The following is an 18433-nucleotide window of genomic DNA, read 5'->3' as shown; positions in this document are numbered from 1 at the left end:
CTTTCCAGACCTGGCTTTTCCCCACGGAAGGGGGACTTTGCTGGCGGAAATCTCCTCCAAGGGGAAGCGCGCAGCGGGGGAGGAAGGGACGGCAGAGGCAGAGTGGGGCGCCCGGGACCCCACTAACCCATGCTGTGACCTCTGGCAGTGGGGGGAGGGTCTAAGTGAGCTCAAGGCAGGTTTCCGTGGACCCGCCCCCGCCTCAACGCGGGGATCCTGGTGCGCCCCCCCCGGGCGTCCACCAGGGGGCGCCGCGGCCCCGCCCCGCCCCGCGAACGCACCTGTAAAGCAGCAGGCACGCGGCAGTTCTCAAACGACTGGTGTGGGTTCGCGCGCCCCGAGCTGCCAGACGTTCGGTCCCCCCGCTCTGGTGTCCAGCCCTGGTGCGGGGGGACTGGCTTGGCGGCTGAGCCCCTCAGGTGGAGCCATCGCAGTGTGTCTCCTTCAAACCGGGCTCTGGGCAGAGACAGAGCGAGAGACTGAGCGAGCGAGGTGTGTGGGCGCTTCTCCGGCTGGGGGACGTCCTCCCTCGTGTTCCTCTCAGGCGGGCGCAGTCGGCCCGGTGCTGCCCGCCGCGTGGGCGCCACGACGGGCGCAGGGGCCGTTGCGGGAGCTGCATGGAGAGGGAAGACGAGCGGGAAGCAAATCAGTGTGGAGGGGAGAAGACGGAGGAGACCCGCAAGGAGAGGAAGGAGGCGGGGGGCGGGAGGAAGAGGAGAAGCCTCAGCGCTGAGACCCCGGCGGGAGCGGAGCTGGGGGCAGGGAGACGGCGTGCGCGTGGAGCCGGGTGACGCGGGGAGGGGCGGGGAGTGAGGCGGGGCCGTTGCGTCCTGACCGGGGCGTGGCCTTATGGAAATGAGGCCGCGGTGGGCGCGGTAGAATTCCACCGGGCGGTAGAATTCCCCGGGCTGTGGAAGTGGCCGAGCTGTGGCTCGGCTTGTCTGAGGACGACGTGTGTGGGGTGAGGATGGTTGAGACGGGAGTGGGTGCGGAGGGTTTTGGGGTGCGGGGAGGCCAGTGACCGTGTGTGTACAGTGTGGTGCGTGTGAGGCTGGGTTGGGGCGGAGGGGGAGGAAGTCATACTTACCTGGCAGGGGAGACACCATGATCAGGAAGGTGGTTTTCCCAGGGCGAGGCTTGCCCATTGCACTGCGGGCGTGCTGACCCCTGCGATTTCCCCAAACGTGGGAAACTCGACTGCATAATTTGTGGTAGTGGGGGACTGCGTTCGCGCTCTCCCCTGGTCAGCGGTCTTTCAAAGTCAGATGTGTCTGCGTGCTTCCTTGCCTTGTTTTTTTTCTCCTTTCTCTTCTTACTTAGAGGTGTCTCTTCACAGCAGAGTAAATTGCTGCTGTTGTAGGCGGTTCTTTACTTGTCCTATCTTTGCTTATTGGTCTCCTGTGTGGTGGGTTGTTTCTCACTTTTGGCGGTGGGAGCAATGTCCTTTGGGGGGTTCGAACTGTTCCTTACTGCCACGCAGATCCTGATACAAAGGCTTTTTTACGGTTTTGCCTTTGTAAAAAGGACAGGAGGGCTCTGACCTCTCACCGCACGTGTGGCGTCAGGACTGCAAGTGGGAGCTCAGGACCTGACCTCAGCTGGGTTATGAGCTGGAGCCCAAGTCAGATGCTTGGGATGCTTGCAGTCTTGATGCTTAACCAACGCAGCCTCCTTGGCGCCCCACGTGTTCGCATTTCCTAGGGATGGCCTCAGTGCTTTCTCTGCAGGAGGGGAGGGGAGGGGAGGGGAGGGGAGGGGAGGGGAGGGGAGGGGAGGGGAGGGGAGGGGAGGGGAGGGGAGGGGAGGGGAGGGGAGGGGAGGGGAGGGGAGGGGAGGGGAGGGGAGGGGAGGGGAGGGGAGGGGAGGGGGGCTGCAGTGGTCAACCATTGCCTGGCCTCCCCGTTTTCTGCCAGCAGGTACAAGGGAGCTCCCAGGAGCCTAAGGCCAGTGCTACTCACAGGTGTCTTTGGGGAAAAAAAAAAAAAAAGAAAAAAGAAAATCACTCCAGGGCTGCCTGGGTAGCTGAGTGGTTGAGCGTCCGACTTTGGCCCAGGTCATGATCTCAGGGTTCCTGAGTTTAAGACCCACCTCCTGCTCTGGGCTGACAGCTCTGAGCCTGGAGCCTGCTTTGCATTACGTGTCTCCCTCTCTGCACTGCGCGCGCTCTCTCTTTCAAAAACTAAATAACAACCATTAAAAAAAAGAGAAGAAAAACACTCTGAAAGGAGGGGATTATATGGAAAAGACAAAAAGAATCACAGGGGGATTTGGTTGGGTTCCCACAGGGTCCCCATGGGTTGGGGGAAAGGGGACTCGCACACAACAGGAACTCAGGAAACATGCACACAGGGATTGGAGCATATGGAAGGCATTTCACACATCTGTAAACATTTTGCCTCACGTGGAAATCGTGGTATGTGCTTGGCCGTCATAAGGTGCCTGAATCAGGAAATCTGGAGGTACTCTCCCTGAGGAAAGGATGGGGCAACTACCTTTGTCCTTGCAGATCCAGAGCCATTCTGAGCCCTGAGAGAATCTTACATGTTGACCGACATTCCAATTCAAGATCAACGCAGAGACCCTACAATTTTAAGTTTGTTGGGTTTCCCGTGTGTGGCCAGAGGTCCCCTGGCGGAGAACAGTTGACACGCGGAGTACAGAAGTAGGCCAAGAAACAGAATATTACCTGGATATACCGCATTACTTACCGCCCTCACTAGTCTCACTGAACATGGGAGTGGGCATTTCAATACGTGGTATTCAACGAGGTTTGTGGAAAAAAAAAAAAATGGAAAGTTTGGGTTAATAGTTTACATTGTTGTGTCCACATTGAATTCCATGGGCAGTGAAGAAAGTTTTCTAGGTTCTGAGTGTGGAAATGAGGGGCTAAAGGATAAAAAACAATTCTACAACTCAATGTAACTTTGGTAACTTAGTATCTTTCACACTTGACACAGTTTTCTTTCATTTTGTCTGATGCCCTGCTCCCGTGAGTAAGTCTAAGTGTATTTGTACAAGAAAGTTGCTATCAATACGAAACGTAAAATCCATACCATTGGCGTTTGGCCCTGCTTATTCCTAACGGTGTTTTAGGCTGGTTTCTAACTGCTTGTAGCCACGTTATGGCTCACTCTGAAGGCAGCCCATTCTAGCCACAGGCACACTTCTCCTTGGCCCCACCTCTAGTCTAGGTTAAGCAGACCCTCTGAGCTGGCTCCCTCACTGGGGGAAGGATGTAGGTCAAGCAGGTAATAAGGGGAAATGGAGAGAGGATGCTTAAACCAGGCATTGTCATGAGTGGGATGGACAATGTGGGAGGACTATGGCAATGCTAAAATAACATGCCTGGCGATATCTCTCTCATTCGCTCTCTCTCTCTCTCTCTCTCTCTCTCTCTGTCTCTCTCTGCAAACTTGCACTGCCCAATGAGCAATGCTGGGAGAAACCATTGTATCTCTTCTCGGAGGAAGAAAATTGGATTCCTGCTGATTTATAAGCTCAGCCTAAAAACTCCACCCAGACAATTTGGACAGAAGAACAGGAACTGGGTTCCTTGCAGTTGCTCAGTTCCTTCAGTGACGCTGGCCTGGAAAGAAAGAAAGGTACCCCAGTCAACTTTCCGCATAACCATCGAGTGAGGAACCTCTTGGCAAACACACTCATGGTAGTTACTGTAGGGAGAGTCCTGACCTACGACATGCCTGTAAGTGGGAGGGATCTCGTGTGAGCAGAACCCTGTAGGGACTCAAACATATGCCCGTGGATTTATGTAGCTTAGTGTCCTGGAAACTGTCGCATCAGTTAGGTGAGTATCAGCCTAGCAGGTGACTTCTACCAGGTTCATCGACTTCAACCAGATTCATTGGGTACAAGTGACGACTTCATGCAGCACTTAGAGAGCACGTGTGTTAACTCGGGGCCAGAACACGTCCTAAGGTGGGAAGAAGTTTCTTGCAGTTAGTGTTGGTTGTCCGAGATTTCTTGTCGCTTTGCTTGCGCCTCACACAGTTAATTTTATCCTTGAAAATGTACGTCAAACTTGATACCAGAGAAGATTTGTGGGTTTGGTGGGTCTGATTTGGCGATGCAGTATTTTATGTGTGTCCTTTTCAGATGGATGTGCTCTGATGCAATTCTCTGACTGTTCTTAAAAGAGTCATCATGACCAAGATAAACAGGGATAATCTGTGAGCAAAGTGACTGGTGGATCATGGATCAAATACGTAGCGGGCTTTATGGCCACATTTCTTGCTGGCACGTCTTCCAAAATCACGTATTGTTCTTTTTGCGTGTGCCCATTTGTGACTCCCAAAGCCCAGAGCCACCTTTCCCTGCCACCCTGTGGTCCTTGTCCTCACTTCCCTACAAGTTCAGGATGATGACAGCTCTCATTAAATCCCACACAGGAGAAAGCCCATATATCGTAACTCTGTATCCCTTAGTAAATGTTAATTTCCCATATTAGGAAAGGAGCAGAGATAAGAGAATATCAAGTACAGTGAGCACTCTTACCTTGAGGAGGTACATCGACCTTGGGGAAATCTGCTACACCACGAGTGAAAAATTGTTCCCTGTCTCCCCTGGCATAATCTTAGAGAAACGTAACCTTAGGAGAAATTTCGGATTTCTCTTCAGCCAAATCAGCAGGAACGTACATCCCATGAAACAAGTGGGGGTTTATAATCATTGCAGCCGGAAAGATCTCACCCCACGGTCTCAGTAAGAGAGTGGTAGAAAGAACCACACATGACAGGATTAGGGCTGTGGTTGGTTGATGGCGGGGAGGCTGGAAGGAAGCAGGGTCTGCTCTACCTTGAACACTGGTAGTCTGCACGGGCCCGTCTTGACTGCGGTGAGAGTCAGCAGTCATTTCCTTACGAAAAGAGGAGGGTGTTTGGGGTGTTGTAGTTTGCACGGTGACCTGGTGTTTGTGGGGCCTGCTTGGAATAATCAGGTAGTCTTGTTGTGTCTCATTGTCTCAGGGTTCAGAGTCTCTTTGAGGTTGAGATCCTGTATCTGAGACTGTTTATTCCCAGCGTGAGAACAAAACAGTCAGGCCGGGATGTCAGCAGGGCCATTCAGGACATCAGAGGCTGGACTTGTTCTTTCTCTCTGGAAATCCCTAACCTAGAGGTCAAGAAAGAGAGCACTCTGGGCTCACAAGCTGTAGGTGCGAGCCTGGCTGAGTTACAGTGTGACTTTGCCTGGGTGTCTTGAATTTTCCTTTCTGTGGCTCAGTGTCTCATTTCAAAATGGGGCCAATGGGGTTTCTCCTACACGAGTCGTCCCCGGTGTTACAGGAGAGGTGCAGGTGAAGCACTGAGCCCAGTGCCTGGCAGGGAGTAAATACTCAGCACGTATTAGCTCTGCTTGGTCCTCTGCCGTTAGCAGTTTTATCATCTGCCTAGTTCTTTTGGACAAGTGCAGACCATTTCAGGTTCAGATACAGCATCATAAATAACTGTTCTGCAGTTGATGGAGATGTAGTTGGTTCCCGTGATTGCTCTTACAACAATGCTGTGGAGGACATCTCTATCTCTATATCTCTGTCTCTACCTCTATCATCTTCATGCTCCCTTGTATATTTTTCCAGTATTTATTTCTGTGAATGGAACTGCTCAGTTTAGAAATACATTTACAGGGGCACCTGGGTGGCTCAGTCGTTTTAGCGTCTGACATCAGTCCAGGTCATGATCCTGTGCTTCGTGGGTTCCAGCCCCGCATTGGGGTCTGTGCTGACAGCTCGGAGCCTGGAACCTGCTTCCGGTTCTGTTTCTCCCTCTGTGTCTGCCCCTCCCCTGCTTACACTCTGTCTCTCTGTCTCTCAAAAATAAATAAACATTAAAAAAAAATTAGAAATATATTTGTACATACCTAATTTTTCTAATTCCTGCCCTAGTGTCTTGCACAGAAGATTTATGAATTCATATTCTCTATAATTTCAAGTATTTTTTTGTTCCTCTCTCTTGCTGATACTGGATAGCATTTGTACCTACCATTTATTTTGCCAACAAGTAACCCCTATTCAGAGATTTCCTCAAATAAGTTTACAGTCACTGGCCTCACTTACCTGACATCCCAGAAAAGCAGAAATCAACGTGATTTTCTCTTTGCTCTCCTTCAAAGAGCAAAGAGAATGATTTTCTTTTTGCTCTCCTTCAAAGAGCAAAGAGAATAAAAAAGTTCCTGTTTTATGACTGCTCTTTTTTCTCAGATAATCTGAGCCAAGACCAGTGCACATATATCACTCTCACTTTGTGAGAGCTCCTGTCTTTTGGGTTCACAAATTCTTCTGGGTTTGAGGGTGAGAGGCTGGTTCACCAAAGAGGTGTGAGATTGTGATTCCCTGACTTCTGTTGACAGAGGGCCCAGGTTGGAGCCAAGTGTGAACTCAACCTGAGGAATTAGGTCTCCATGATTGAGCTTGAACAAAAGAAAAATTGGAAAACAGAGACATTTAAGTTTGCATTTTCATTAAAATAGGACTTTACAAAATAGATCTTTTCTTTCTTTCTAGTCAAAAGAAGAGGAGAGGTTGCATTGAAAAGACTTTGGGGGAACATAATACAGTGGCTGTTACATTGCTCTCCTTGAATTGATTTGCCTGTGCGGGTAAGTGGTTCTTGCTATAAAAGCTTGTCTGGTAGCTCAAGAGAACAAGAAGCTAGAAAAAAACTCTTCCATAGAAGATGGAGAAAGTTGATAGATTTACAAATAATGTTATGTGGAATTAAGTGTTCTACCATGTTTCTTTGGCAACATTAAAGAGTTTGTTTGGCAACATTAAAGAGACATTTCTCCAGCACTTGAAGTGCCCTTCACAGTGTCCCTGATGTTACAAGGGCTTGGGAGCAGTCATGTGAAAGTGAGGAACAGATTGCTACTGTGGTTTTTTCATGCTTTTTTCTTTATAGAGATTAGCACACAACTTTGAAAACATTACAAAGCTAAGCGGATTAGTAATAAGCATCCGAACTTCCCCATTGCTGCATATTACCAAATGACAAAACAGTGGTTTCTGACAACAAACATTTGTTATCTCCCAGTCCTGCAGATCAGAAGTCTGGATGACAAGGCTGCTTCTCTGCTCACAGAATTGATAAGTATGTTGCCCCCACCTGAACAGGTCTGACAGTGACCTTGTTGTGGTTGTCTCTCCCATGAGGGGCCACCCTCACCATCTCCCTCCTCTGGGGTCCTCTTCCCTGATCTGATTTCCATCTGTCATGATTGTTTCCACATACCCAGATGGCTTAGGAGGAGCCTAGATCTTTGGAGTCCCAGAACTGATCTCTGCCATCTCCTCCAGGAAGAGAATAAAAGGACAGAGGTCTTCATGAAGAAATGACCTCCATGAGGGAAGACATCCCCCAGTGAATGGAGTAGAGGAGGAAACTATAGGGCAGTGGAGGTGCTAAAAGCCCAGATCACGGAAGCAGGACCCACTTCCCAGAAATGTCCCCATTTCCCATTGAAAGCCATCTTGAATGAGGGACTTGATCTCAATGCTGAATCAGTCTGGTGAGCACTGGGGCTTTCAGAGTCTGCATCCTATGCTCATTGTTTACTAATGGGCTTCTTCCTTACCTGGGAATCTCCTTGGAATTTTTGTCTGAGATGCAGCTTCTTATCCCCATGGGATTTGAACAGGCACCACAGTGACTCTGATGTAGGTGACCTTCAGCCCCACAGCTGGTGCCCAGGGTCTGGAGTCCTGTCTGCTGCACGATGTCACATTTCACATCCAACACCCGAGTGGTTGATGCTGCCTTCTATTTACAGTATACGTTCTCTATTTTACATGAGGAAAAGGTGCTCTAAAAGATAATAAATAAAATCATCCACCAAAGTGTATGTGACGTGTGGTAAAGCTGGTTTTGGAATCCTGGAATGCTTTTTTAAAGTTGTGCTTTTATTGCTTTGTCACAGATCTGGGATAGGGTTTGTTTGGAAATGTGTTTGGGACTAGAGATCAGTAAAAGGCAGTTGTTCCTGATAACTGTTATTTATCTGCTTGACAAGAATTTACTGAACGTTTTCCCCGGCAGTCTCTTAATGGAGGCGCTGCAGAGACGGGATGAACAGGGCAGGCAGAGCGCCTGCTGTCAGGAAGATGATTTTCCAGCCCAGGAGATCGGTGTCTTATACATAACCACATCAATACATTTTAATTTCTGCTGTGATGAATTTTACTTAATTGTTGAGTACCTTGGGCTCATTGTGTGAAGCAGGCTTGAAAATCAAATGAATATAAACAACAGGACTGTAGAAGTGTGACAAGGAAGTGTCCCAGGAAAGTTCCTTGCGACATTTTTGTTTTAACAGGGGGGCAGGGGGGGTACTGAAGTTTGATCAGTGTCCTCTGAAACTCAGATGTGGGTTCCTGGAGGGTGTGATAGGAGAGTCCAAGGGAAGCTTGCGGCCAAGACACCTGTTGGTGTGTCTGCTGCCATCAAGCGATGAGGGAGTTTGGGAAAATCTCCTCATCTCTCTGGGCCTCAGTTTCCTCATCTGTAACGTAAGGTTGTTATTCAACTTCTCCAAAGTCCCTTGCCGCTCAGTCTCTCTGAGAGCACGAGGGACTGAGGTGCCTGTTAAACGTGTCCTGGGGACTGCGGCTGAGACCTGACTTGGTCCCTTGTCTGTGTGTCTCCTACAGGAGCCCGGCTGAGCCCACACTGGAAACAGAGGACCGAGGGAGCCGATGGAAGACAGAAAATCAGCAGGTGTGGAGCATGAGAATAACCCGGAGAAGGACAAAGGTAATGGTGGAAGGTGGTTGCCCAAGGACCTGAGGATACGGGCAAGTTGAGCTCAGAACAATCTGGAGAAACTGAGGAATGCGTACAGTAGCATCCAACCCTGCAAGGAGCAGCCTGAGGCGAGCAGTGAGGACTGGGGGTGTAACGCACTCCACAGTGAACGGTGCACCTGCCAGGGAGCCCCACAGGACGGACGGGGGTTGGTTTGCACTGCCGGGAAGCACCGTTGCTAAGGGTAGGATGGTGTGACCATGAGGCTCTGCCCCAGTCCCCGAGCTTCGACGTTGGAGCTGCCCTGACAGTGGATGGCCTCCAAGGAAGTGTGGGTTTGGAGGGATCAATGGCGTTTGGATCAGATTTGGAGATGTCCATTCCTACCACAAATCGTTTTGCCCTAAGGCCAGGAGGGGCCAGGGCAGGGGACCCTTGCATCTGAAGTCGTAATGGTAATAATAGTCTTCTGAATTTCTGGTCAGGAGTGTGGAAGGCTTTACACATAATATCTGTTGACCAGTGATTTTCTTGACTACTGGTTGAGTGCTTCATTTTCCTGAGGCTGTGTTCAGAACTTGGAAATCAGTACGATTTCCCGAGGAGGACAAAACAGTGGGAGAACGATGCAAATACAATGTGGTAGCTCTCCTACACTGGGGTGTTGTGTTGTGACAGAGCAGAGGATTGGAGTGGGGGTCCAGGCCCAGGACATCTCTTCCCAATGACAGAGTGAGCCATTGAGAGGAATCCCCGAGGAGAACCCCGTCTTCATCAGAGCTCACCACAGGGCAGTGTCCTGGGACATGGAGAGGGTGGGGCAGGTTCCTCTCTGAGGGAGGGGATTCGCTACCTCTTGGGAGAAAGCAGGGGACCCCTGAGTGGACATTTGTGACTGGAATGGAGTTGAGATGGTCAGAGATTGGCAGCAACTTGTATTTGATCAGTGAAAGGAAGTCCCTGAGGGCCTCCTCAGTGCTTGGCTCGATGCTAGGAACCCCGAATACAGTGGTGAATAACACATTCTCCCAACGGTCCTGGGGATCTCAGTCTGGTAAACAGGAAGTCATGAGAAGTGTAGTGGTGGTGGGTTCCTTGGAGGAAATGGCCAAAGCTGCCTGGCGATGACCTCGGTGATTGTCCTGGTCTGCCTGTGTGTTTTCCAACAGCTGGGTGACCTGCCTTGGCCCAACATCCCTGGAGCCTCAGCCAGATTTCAGCCTTTTAGGACACAACTGACACCCGGGGTGCATGGTGGCTCCAACCAGTCAACACTGCCAAGGTGTCCAGAGGAAACGGCTGGCATCTGTAGCTACTACCCACTATGTCTTGGCCAGCTGGAGAAACAGAGGCAACTTCACTAAATCTCATAGGGTCATCCTCTCCATAATGACCAGTGATGATCTGTCTTCCTCTCTGGTAAGTTAAATGCTTTCTGGTCTTCCATATTCTCTCGCCACATAAAAACTAATATAAATATTGGCCAAATTTCAGAACAAGGAATTCACGTACAAAGGGAGCAGAGCAACTTCCAAGCTTCAGTGAGAACGTACAGAAGCTCTTACAACTGAATAATAATAGGATACATCACTCCGAAATTGCGTAAAAGATGTGTATGGCCATTCTGGAACAGGCACTTGAGTCATCCACCATTCTTCTTCTTTTTAAAATCACTGTGATAATTCAAGATCCTTTCCATTTCCATATGAAGTGTTGGATCAGCTTAGAAATGTTTCCTAGCATGTCTGCTGGAATTTTGATTGGCCTTGTATCAGATCTGTAGATCAATTTGGGAAGAATTGACATGTAAACCATATTGAGGTCTTCCGATCCACAGCAAATTTTACCTCTCCGTGTGTTTAGTTCATTAATTTCTCAAGGTAATGCTGTGTAGTGTTCAGTGTACTGTTCTGACACGTATTTTGTGTGATAAGACAGTGCAAGAAGAGATTTGGTCAAGAGTCTTTTATTTTTATGTATTCTGAGAGGGCTATAGAGAGCAAGCAGGCAAGGGTCAGAGAGAGAGGGAGACAGAATCCCAAGCAGGCTCCACACAGTGAGCACAAACCCTGAAGTGGGGCTCGATCTCAGGAACTGTGGGAGCATGACCAGAACCAAAATCACCAGTCGGACACTTAACCAGCTGAGCCACCCAGGCGCTCCTGGTCAAAAGTCTCGAAGAAGAAATACCTCACAAAACACGATGTACAAATGGCCACAAAGCACTTGAAAAGATGCTCCACTTGAAACCACTTAAAGTTGAAGAAAAACCAAAATGGCTTCCCTGATGTTTCCGCAGGGTTCGATTTTAAACTAAGTAACCTTTTTCTTGTCTTCTGCAAAGCTCCCCTCCTCCCTTCTTAGCCTTGTGTATCAGGAAGCAGGTACACCCCAGGACATGAGGAAGGAGGGTAGCAGCATGTGCACAGTTGCTGTCACCACTGGCCACACCTTGATTTTCCCGATAAGACCCCCCAACCCCTTCCTCCAGGGGGCAGGAGCTGGCAGTTTTTGAAGGCCTTAGGCTGCTGTCGTCCTCTTTGCCTGGGAAAGCAAGAAAGCTGTTAGTGTTCCTCCTTATCTCAGACTCTGTCTTTGTGGTATATTTTGGCTCCAAAGCACAGAGGTCAGTTTTCCAGAACACACTCGGTCATCAGGAGGAACACAAGTTCATGCTACCGTGAGTTAGCATTACACGTCCATCGCCATGGGCTAAAATGAAGAAGACCGGAAATATATGTGGTGAGGATGTGAAGTCACTAGAAGTTTCCAGCACTTGTGGGAATGAAAACTGGTCCAGTCTTGTAGAGAGGCTGAACCATAGTTAAACATTGACCACTCACACGAACAGCCGTTTCACTTCTAAGTATTTACACAGTATGTCCACACACCGATCTGCACATGAAAAGTCCCCATCGCTTTCTTCACAGTGGCTAAACCCTGGAGACCACACAGAGGTCACTAGTAGGTGACTGTATAAATCGACAGGATGTAGCCATTCGGAGGAATACTACTTAGCGATAAAAAAGCACGAACTGGCGATACGCGCAGTAATATGGATGGATTTCAGAATCCTTATGCTGCACCAAGGAATGTAGGCACCAAAGCGTTCCACCTACCTAGAGTTGTTAAAAAATGCAAACCCACCTGTAGGGTCAGTGGTTGCCTGGGGCTGAGGCGGAGACAGTGATGGACTGCAAAGGGCCGCAAGGGAAGTTGTGAGCTGGAAGAAATGCCGTGTCTTGATGGTAGCTGGAGTTTGATTTTGCTGTGCATTGAATTGTACGCCTTATTTACTTTTTTAATGTTTATTTATTTATTCTGAGATTGAGCAGGGAAGGGGTAGAGAGAGAGGGAGAGCAAGACAATCCCAAGCAGGCTCCACACTGTCAGCACAGCACCCGATGTGTGGGCTTGAATCACTAGCCGTGAGATCATGGCCTGAGCCAAAGTCCAGAGAGTCAGATGCCTAACTAACTGGGCCACCCATATCCCACATGGTACACTTTAAAAATGCCGTCTAACGTACCCAAAGTATCCCTCGGTAGCATTCGTGTGATAATCTAGTGTATTTCTCCATACCAACCGTGAGCGTTTAGAAAATGAAATTTAAAAACAAAATAAAATTAAACTCAATAAACACAATAGAGATTCACATCCACACAATCATTAAATGCATAAGAACACATATAAGGAAGACTCCAGACAACTATTGCTGAGGGAAATTAAAGGAGATCTAGATACATGTAAAAGTGTATACAGCACCTTCATAGATGAGAAGGTTCAATATTGTTGGAATACCAAATCAGTATTACCCTGATTCCTATTGGAGTAGGCATTTTGGGGGGAAGTTACCAACGAATTCTAAAATGTATGTGGAAGGGTGCCTGGATGGCTTGGTCAGGTCCGCGTCGGGCACTGGATTCTGGCTCAGGTCATGATCTCACACTTCACAGGTTTGAGCCCCGGGGGCATTGGGCTCCATACTGACAGTGTGGAGCCTGCCTGGGAATCTCTCTCCCTCCCCCTCTCTCTCTGCCCCTCCCCTACTCACTTTCTCTATCAACATAAAGAACTTAGAAAAAAAAGTATAAAAACCTGGATTTCATAAAGTATTAAATCCTTCGTTGATCATAAATCACTACACACCCTCTCCCTCTCTGTCTGCCCCTCCCCCTCTCAAAATACGTAAAATTTAAAAAGTAATCATAAAATACACAGTGAAAACACAATCCACAGTCCAGGAATAATTCCTTGCAATACCTCATATATGGCAACGACCTTATCCAAAATACAGAAAGAACTTACACACATCACAAAGAAAATTACAGAGAACCGAGCTTATTGATGAGGAAAAGATCTCAAAAGGCGCTTCATAAAAGAAGATATCCAAATGACCAAGAGCATTCGAAAACTAAACCGAGCACTAACAGCTAGCAGAATGGCTAAAATCAAAAGGACCGAGAACACCAGGTATGTGGGAATGTAGAGAAACTGGGACTGCCTACCTTTGGGCGGAAATCTAAAAGGAGACAAAGCCTTTGCGACAGTGTGTGTCAGTGTCTCTGCTTTCCCCAAGCATTTTATTCCTAGGATGTATACCTGGGAGGAACCAGTGGGTGTCTCCACAAAACACAATTTGTACATGATTGTTCGTCCTTACTCTATGAGTGATAACCAAAACTAGATCTGTCCCACAGGAACACAGATAGTCAAATTGTGCTATAATCCCCAAGCAGAGTATTTCTCGGCAGCATCAGAACCAATGGCTGACACACAGCTAATCAGGACGAAATCTCAAAACCAGACACCAAGTGAGAGAACACAGAACATAGGAGAACATACGACATCATTGCAGTTATATGAAGTGTAAGAACAAGCAAAAGTCGTCTAGGGTGAGAATTCAGAATGTGTTTGTGTTTGGAAATGGGTATTGACCGGCAAGGAGCAGAAGAGAACTTTGCGCCTCGGAGGAAAGTGTTCTATATCTCGATCTGGGTGGTGACAGGATGCATACGTACGTTAAATTCATTGAGCTGTGTGCTTGCGGTTTGTGCATTTTGCTCTAGGTCAATTCGACCCCAATAAAGAACTGTTAGAATTGAAAAAGAGAGAGATGACCGAGCCGAAAAGAGAATGACAAATGACAGGAAATCGGTAACAAATATTGAACATGCACATCACAATAAGAATGTCTTGAGGAGAAACCCAAAGCGATTCAACAGAACAAACACTAAAAAGTATAATTTCATGAAAAAAAAAGGATAGTGAGAATGACAAGTTCAAATAAGATTAGAATGGCACGTTGCTGCCTTAGGAAAGTCACTCTAGAGCAATACACACTGAGACGTATTCCAGCAAAAGTACTGTCAGTCGCTTTGATATGGGGTACAAGGTTGGCTTTCGAGGTCATCCAAGATTCCTTTGGCTCTTTGGGGTCTTTTCTGATTCCATACAAAGTTGAAGATTGCTTGTTGTAGCTCTGTGGAAAAGGTTGGTGGTATTTTGATAGGGATTGCAGTCAGTGTGTGGATTGCTTTGGTTAGCATCAACATTTTAACGATATCTGTTCTTCTAATCCATGAGCACGGGAAGTTTTTCCATTTCTTTCTGCCCTCTTCAGTGTCTTTCGTAAGGGTTCTCTAGTTTTCAGAGTGCAGATCTTTTACGTCTTTGGTTGGGTTCATTCCTAAGTATCTTACGGTTTTAGGTGCAATTGTACATGGTTTCAGCTCCTCGATTTCTCTTTCTGCTGCTTCATTATCGATGTGTGGGAGCGCAAGAGATTTCTGTATGTTGATTTTGTGCCCTGGGACTTTACTGAATTCGTGTATCCGTTCTAGCAGTGACGTGGATGGAGCGAGAGTGTGTTATGCTAAGTGAAGTCAGTCAGCCAGAGAAGGACACATATCATATGATGTCACTCATCTGTGGAATTTAAGGAACTCAATAGATGAACAATGGGGTGTTGGTAAAGAGAGAGGCGAACCATGAAACAGACTCTTAAGTATAGAGAGCAAACTGAGGGTTTGTTAACCTCCGTTCTGTTAAATATGAGGGTAGGCCAAATGAACGTAATCAAATAGCCTCAAGTTTATAGATGTTTCCAAAGTAGGTGGTCACTACGTGTATTCAAGGACGTACGTATAACTTAACATTTTCACAGTTCGAAAGAGATCTTGTGAGAGACACATGAAATCCGTAAGTGACAAGCATGAAATATGGTTGTTTAGTGACATTATAAAAACAACAAAAAAAGCAACTCACACGTAGAGAAGGAGTCGAGGATATAGGGATATCCAACATCAGTTTAATGGAAGGCCAACATGGTGCCCCAAGAGGGGATAGGAAGCCTCATAACACAGGAAAACAGCCAGAAGAACAGTGAGAGTTGGGACAAAACATTTTTCTCAAGTAAATATTTATTCACTTAGTATTATACTCTGCCTCGTGTCTTACACTTTTTAATGGATAGAGGACAAACTAGAGAGACCCAGAGAAGAACATCATGACAGTCTAAGACTTTGGAATCTTTCACTCACTGGAAAAGCCTGAAGGTCTGTTTGACCTTAAAGAGAAGTGGGGTGGCTTCATGACAGCCCTTTAGTAAAACCTGGGAAACTATTTCTGCCTTGATGTTTTTATGCACACACAAGAATGAACAGTGAGAACGATGCTGAGATGTGTTTGGAAAGAGATGGGGTCTGTGGCACCTGGGTGGCTCATTGGGTTGAGTGTCTGATTCTTGATTTTGGCTCAGGTCATGATCTCACGGTTCATGAGATCAAGCCTCCTGTACGGTACTGTGCAGAGAGTACAGAGTCTGCTTGGGATTCTCTCTCTCTCCCTCTCCCTCCACCCCGTCCCGCTCACGTGCTCGTGCTTTCTCTCAAAATAAGTAAATAAACTTAAAACAGAGACAGACAGAGAGAGATATGGGATCTGTGGTATGAGCACAAGGGTAGACAACTACTGAGAGTGGCCGCTGAGGGGTGGTCCCCATCAGTGGTGACCTTCAGGGGAGACTAGGCAGCCTTGGGTATCCGCGTAGCCTTGGCACCTGGTAGGCAGTGGGTCCCAAGGTTCCATGACACCCCCCGCGTTCCAATTCTGTTATTGCAACTGCAGACCGTCACGTGGCGTGCCGGGTGCTCGGTCTGTCATTCCGGTTGGAGTCTGAGCTACAGGCAGTGCCTTGGGCTCTCGCCTCTGGCATCTCGAACCTTCTTTTTGTAGCTGCTGACTCTCCAGTGCTGTGGGGTGTTGTTCAAGTTGTTCCCAATAGTAAGTAAAGAATTCCTGTGTCCTCGCCCCTCAGTCCTGATTGAACCTACTTGATTTCACTTGTTTTTAACCCGTCATGTGTTTGGTTTCTTCTCCCCAGTCCCCAGCTCTACCTCTTCTGCCACATGTCACCATGGCAGCACCTCTTGACCCGGTGTCTGACCCAGGGACAGAAATGAGCCTCTTGGAACTCAACCAGGAGCTTCAGTCCAAGCTGGAAGCAAGCCAGCAGGACATCCGAGACCTCAGAGAGAAATTCCTTGTATCCGAAGCTACTGCCTACTCCCTGGCCAACCAGCTGCAGAAATATAGTAAGTCCTACAAGGTCAGGGTCACCAAAATGATGACTGTCCGTATTCCTGGAGACAGGAATTGGCTTTGTGTGGAGAGAAAACGAAAGCCCTCTGCGGACTTTGTCTTCTCTATTTCCATCGTCACGATAAATTCCATTGTGACCACAATCCAGGAAAAGTAGCAGTGGGTATTTCTTAATGTATGTTTGTCGGTTTTGAGAGAGACAGTGCTAGTCGGGGTGGAGCAGAGAGAGTGGGAGATAGAGGATCCCAAGCAGGCTCGGTGCTGTCAGCACAGAGGCTGACGTGGGGCTCGATCTCAGGAATGTGAGATCATGATCTGAGCCAAAATCAAGAGTTGGGCGCTTAACAGACTAAAGCTCCCGGGCGACCCAGTAGAAGTGGGTGTCTTACCCTCATTTTGCTAAGGATGGGAAGAATGGGGAAAGCGAGACTAGCAGTTTCTCCAGGTTGGTTTGCAGTGCTGTATAGGGCGGGGTTCGAGTTAACTTTCTAGTGATTGATTCCTGACGCAGACCCGGAAATGCCTGGTCCTCTCGGGATCCTCTGTGTGTGTGTGTGTGTGTGTGTGTGTGTGTGTGTGTGTGTGTGTCACATCCTGCATCACCGTTGGCCTTCGTGTCTCGGACTAATGAACTCCATCACGTCACACTTGTCTGAGGTTCCATTGGCAAAGCAGCGAGCTGGCTCACTGGGGAAACTTGCTGATGGTGCACACGGGGCGCGGGTGGGGACCAGGGGACACGGCCAGCTTGCAAGGAGCTGGAAGATGGGTCTGCTTTCCCTGAAACTGCGGTATCCACGAGCGATGCCGTCCAGACAGTGACTCCCCTGATGAGAGGGAAGCCGTGCTTCGTGGGCACAGGCTCTGCTTCCTGAGTCCTCGGTAGCCATTGACACCCTGTGGCGAGGTAGAGGGCATTTCAAGGCCCATCAGACAATCTGTGCTCCCTCCTGTGTGTCTCCCTGAGCTGGGGAACCTTCAAGGATGCAGGATGGCCAGCAGGGCCAGGCCTGGGCCAGGAGTCAAGCGGCCCGGTGAGAATGAGGGTGAGCGGGGGAGACCACCGCCCCGGTGACCGCCCAAGCCAGTGTGTGGAGCTGGCCCTCCCCCACAGTCAGCCTGGAATGGGGAGGCCAGCTGCCTGTTCATTCAGAGGGGGCTGCCATGGCGGGAGGAATCCTGAGTTAGGGGCATGTGTGCAGCGGGGCAATGGGAAGGAATCCTGACGACTCTGAGCCCGAACTGTTGCCGTTTCCTTACCAAGAGTTTTCCATGAAACAAGGGGAGGTGGGATTACAAATGACTGATGGGGAGAAAAGTAATGTTGGAAGCGGCTCTTTAGCAAGGTGAAGAGATGATGAGCTTTGGGGAAAGGACAAGCAAAGTTTTCTTTGCATCTTTCCTGATAACCATGACACAAGTGCGGGAAACCACTTGTGAAGACGACGAAGGAAGACATCACCCAGGAGCTTGGGGTGGAGGGAACACAGTATGGCTCTGGGCCAGTCTTCCTGTGCTCCCCCCCATGCTGCCCTGCCCCGATTTCTGTGCCTCACATTCCTCCTCTGTGATCCTGCTGCTGTCATAGTCCCTGCTGCTTTGAGTGGAGGGGACGGGCAGTGAGCGAGGGACACAGGATCCGAGAAGTGGGCTCTGCGCTGAGAGCAGTGAGCCTGCTGCAGGGGCTTGCACTCAGAAACCACGAGGTCATGACCCGAGCCCAAGTCGAAGCTCGCCTGACTGAGCCACTCAGGCGCCCCACCCCGTCTGCTGCTTCTGACACCACAAGCTTTGTTAGTGTTTGGCCGTATCGCTTTCAGGTCCTTCTGGTTTTACGCACCATAGTGCACACAAGAGTATGCGGGTGAACTTTTTGCCTTTGAGATATGTGCTCATTATCCAACTCAAGGGAACCATGAGTCAGTCCTGTGGTCCTAAGGGCCTCAGTTCATGTCCCTGCTTAGTGTCCTGCCTGAGAGGCTGCAAGCTCGGGTGAGTGGCCATGATCAGGGTGAGTGTCAGGGGATGTGGATTCTGATTCTGCCAAATGCCAGTCATTCACCTTGTCTAGTTCCTGT

At 48.7% G+C, this 18433-nt stretch overlaps 1 protein-coding gene and 1 non-coding gene across 2 annotated transcripts in view; both read left to right on the top strand.

Moving 5' to 3' along the window:
* The first annotated feature begins 1079 nt into the window (after positions 1 to 1079).
* Positions 1080 to 1243, top strand: LOC115522679. Its single transcript, XR_003971563.1, has one exon. It is a non-coding gene; the product is annotated as a U1 spliceosomal RNA (small nuclear RNA).
* A 7423-nt stretch (positions 1244 to 8666) lies between these two features.
* Positions 8667 to 18433, top strand: part of LOC115520002 (neuroblastoma breakpoint family member 6-like) — a 30763-nt gene continuing 20996 nt past the window's right edge. The window contains 4 exon segments of the mRNA XM_030323942.1: positions 8667 to 8762; positions 9923 to 10009; positions 10011 to 10172; positions 16138 to 16348. Of these exon segments, the coding sequence (XP_030179802.1) occupies positions 8736 to 8762; positions 9923 to 10009; positions 10011 to 10172; positions 16138 to 16348 (487 nt within the window). The 5' untranslated portion in view covers positions 8667 to 8735.

The sequence above is a fragment of the Lynx canadensis genome, chromosome C1 (assembly GCF_007474595.2).
Source record: "Lynx canadensis isolate LIC74 chromosome C1, mLynCan4.pri.v2, whole genome shotgun sequence".
Taxonomy (NCBI): Eukaryota; Metazoa; Chordata; class Mammalia; order Carnivora; family Felidae; genus Lynx; species Lynx canadensis.
This window is presented reverse-complemented; position numbering and strand designations above follow the sequence as displayed.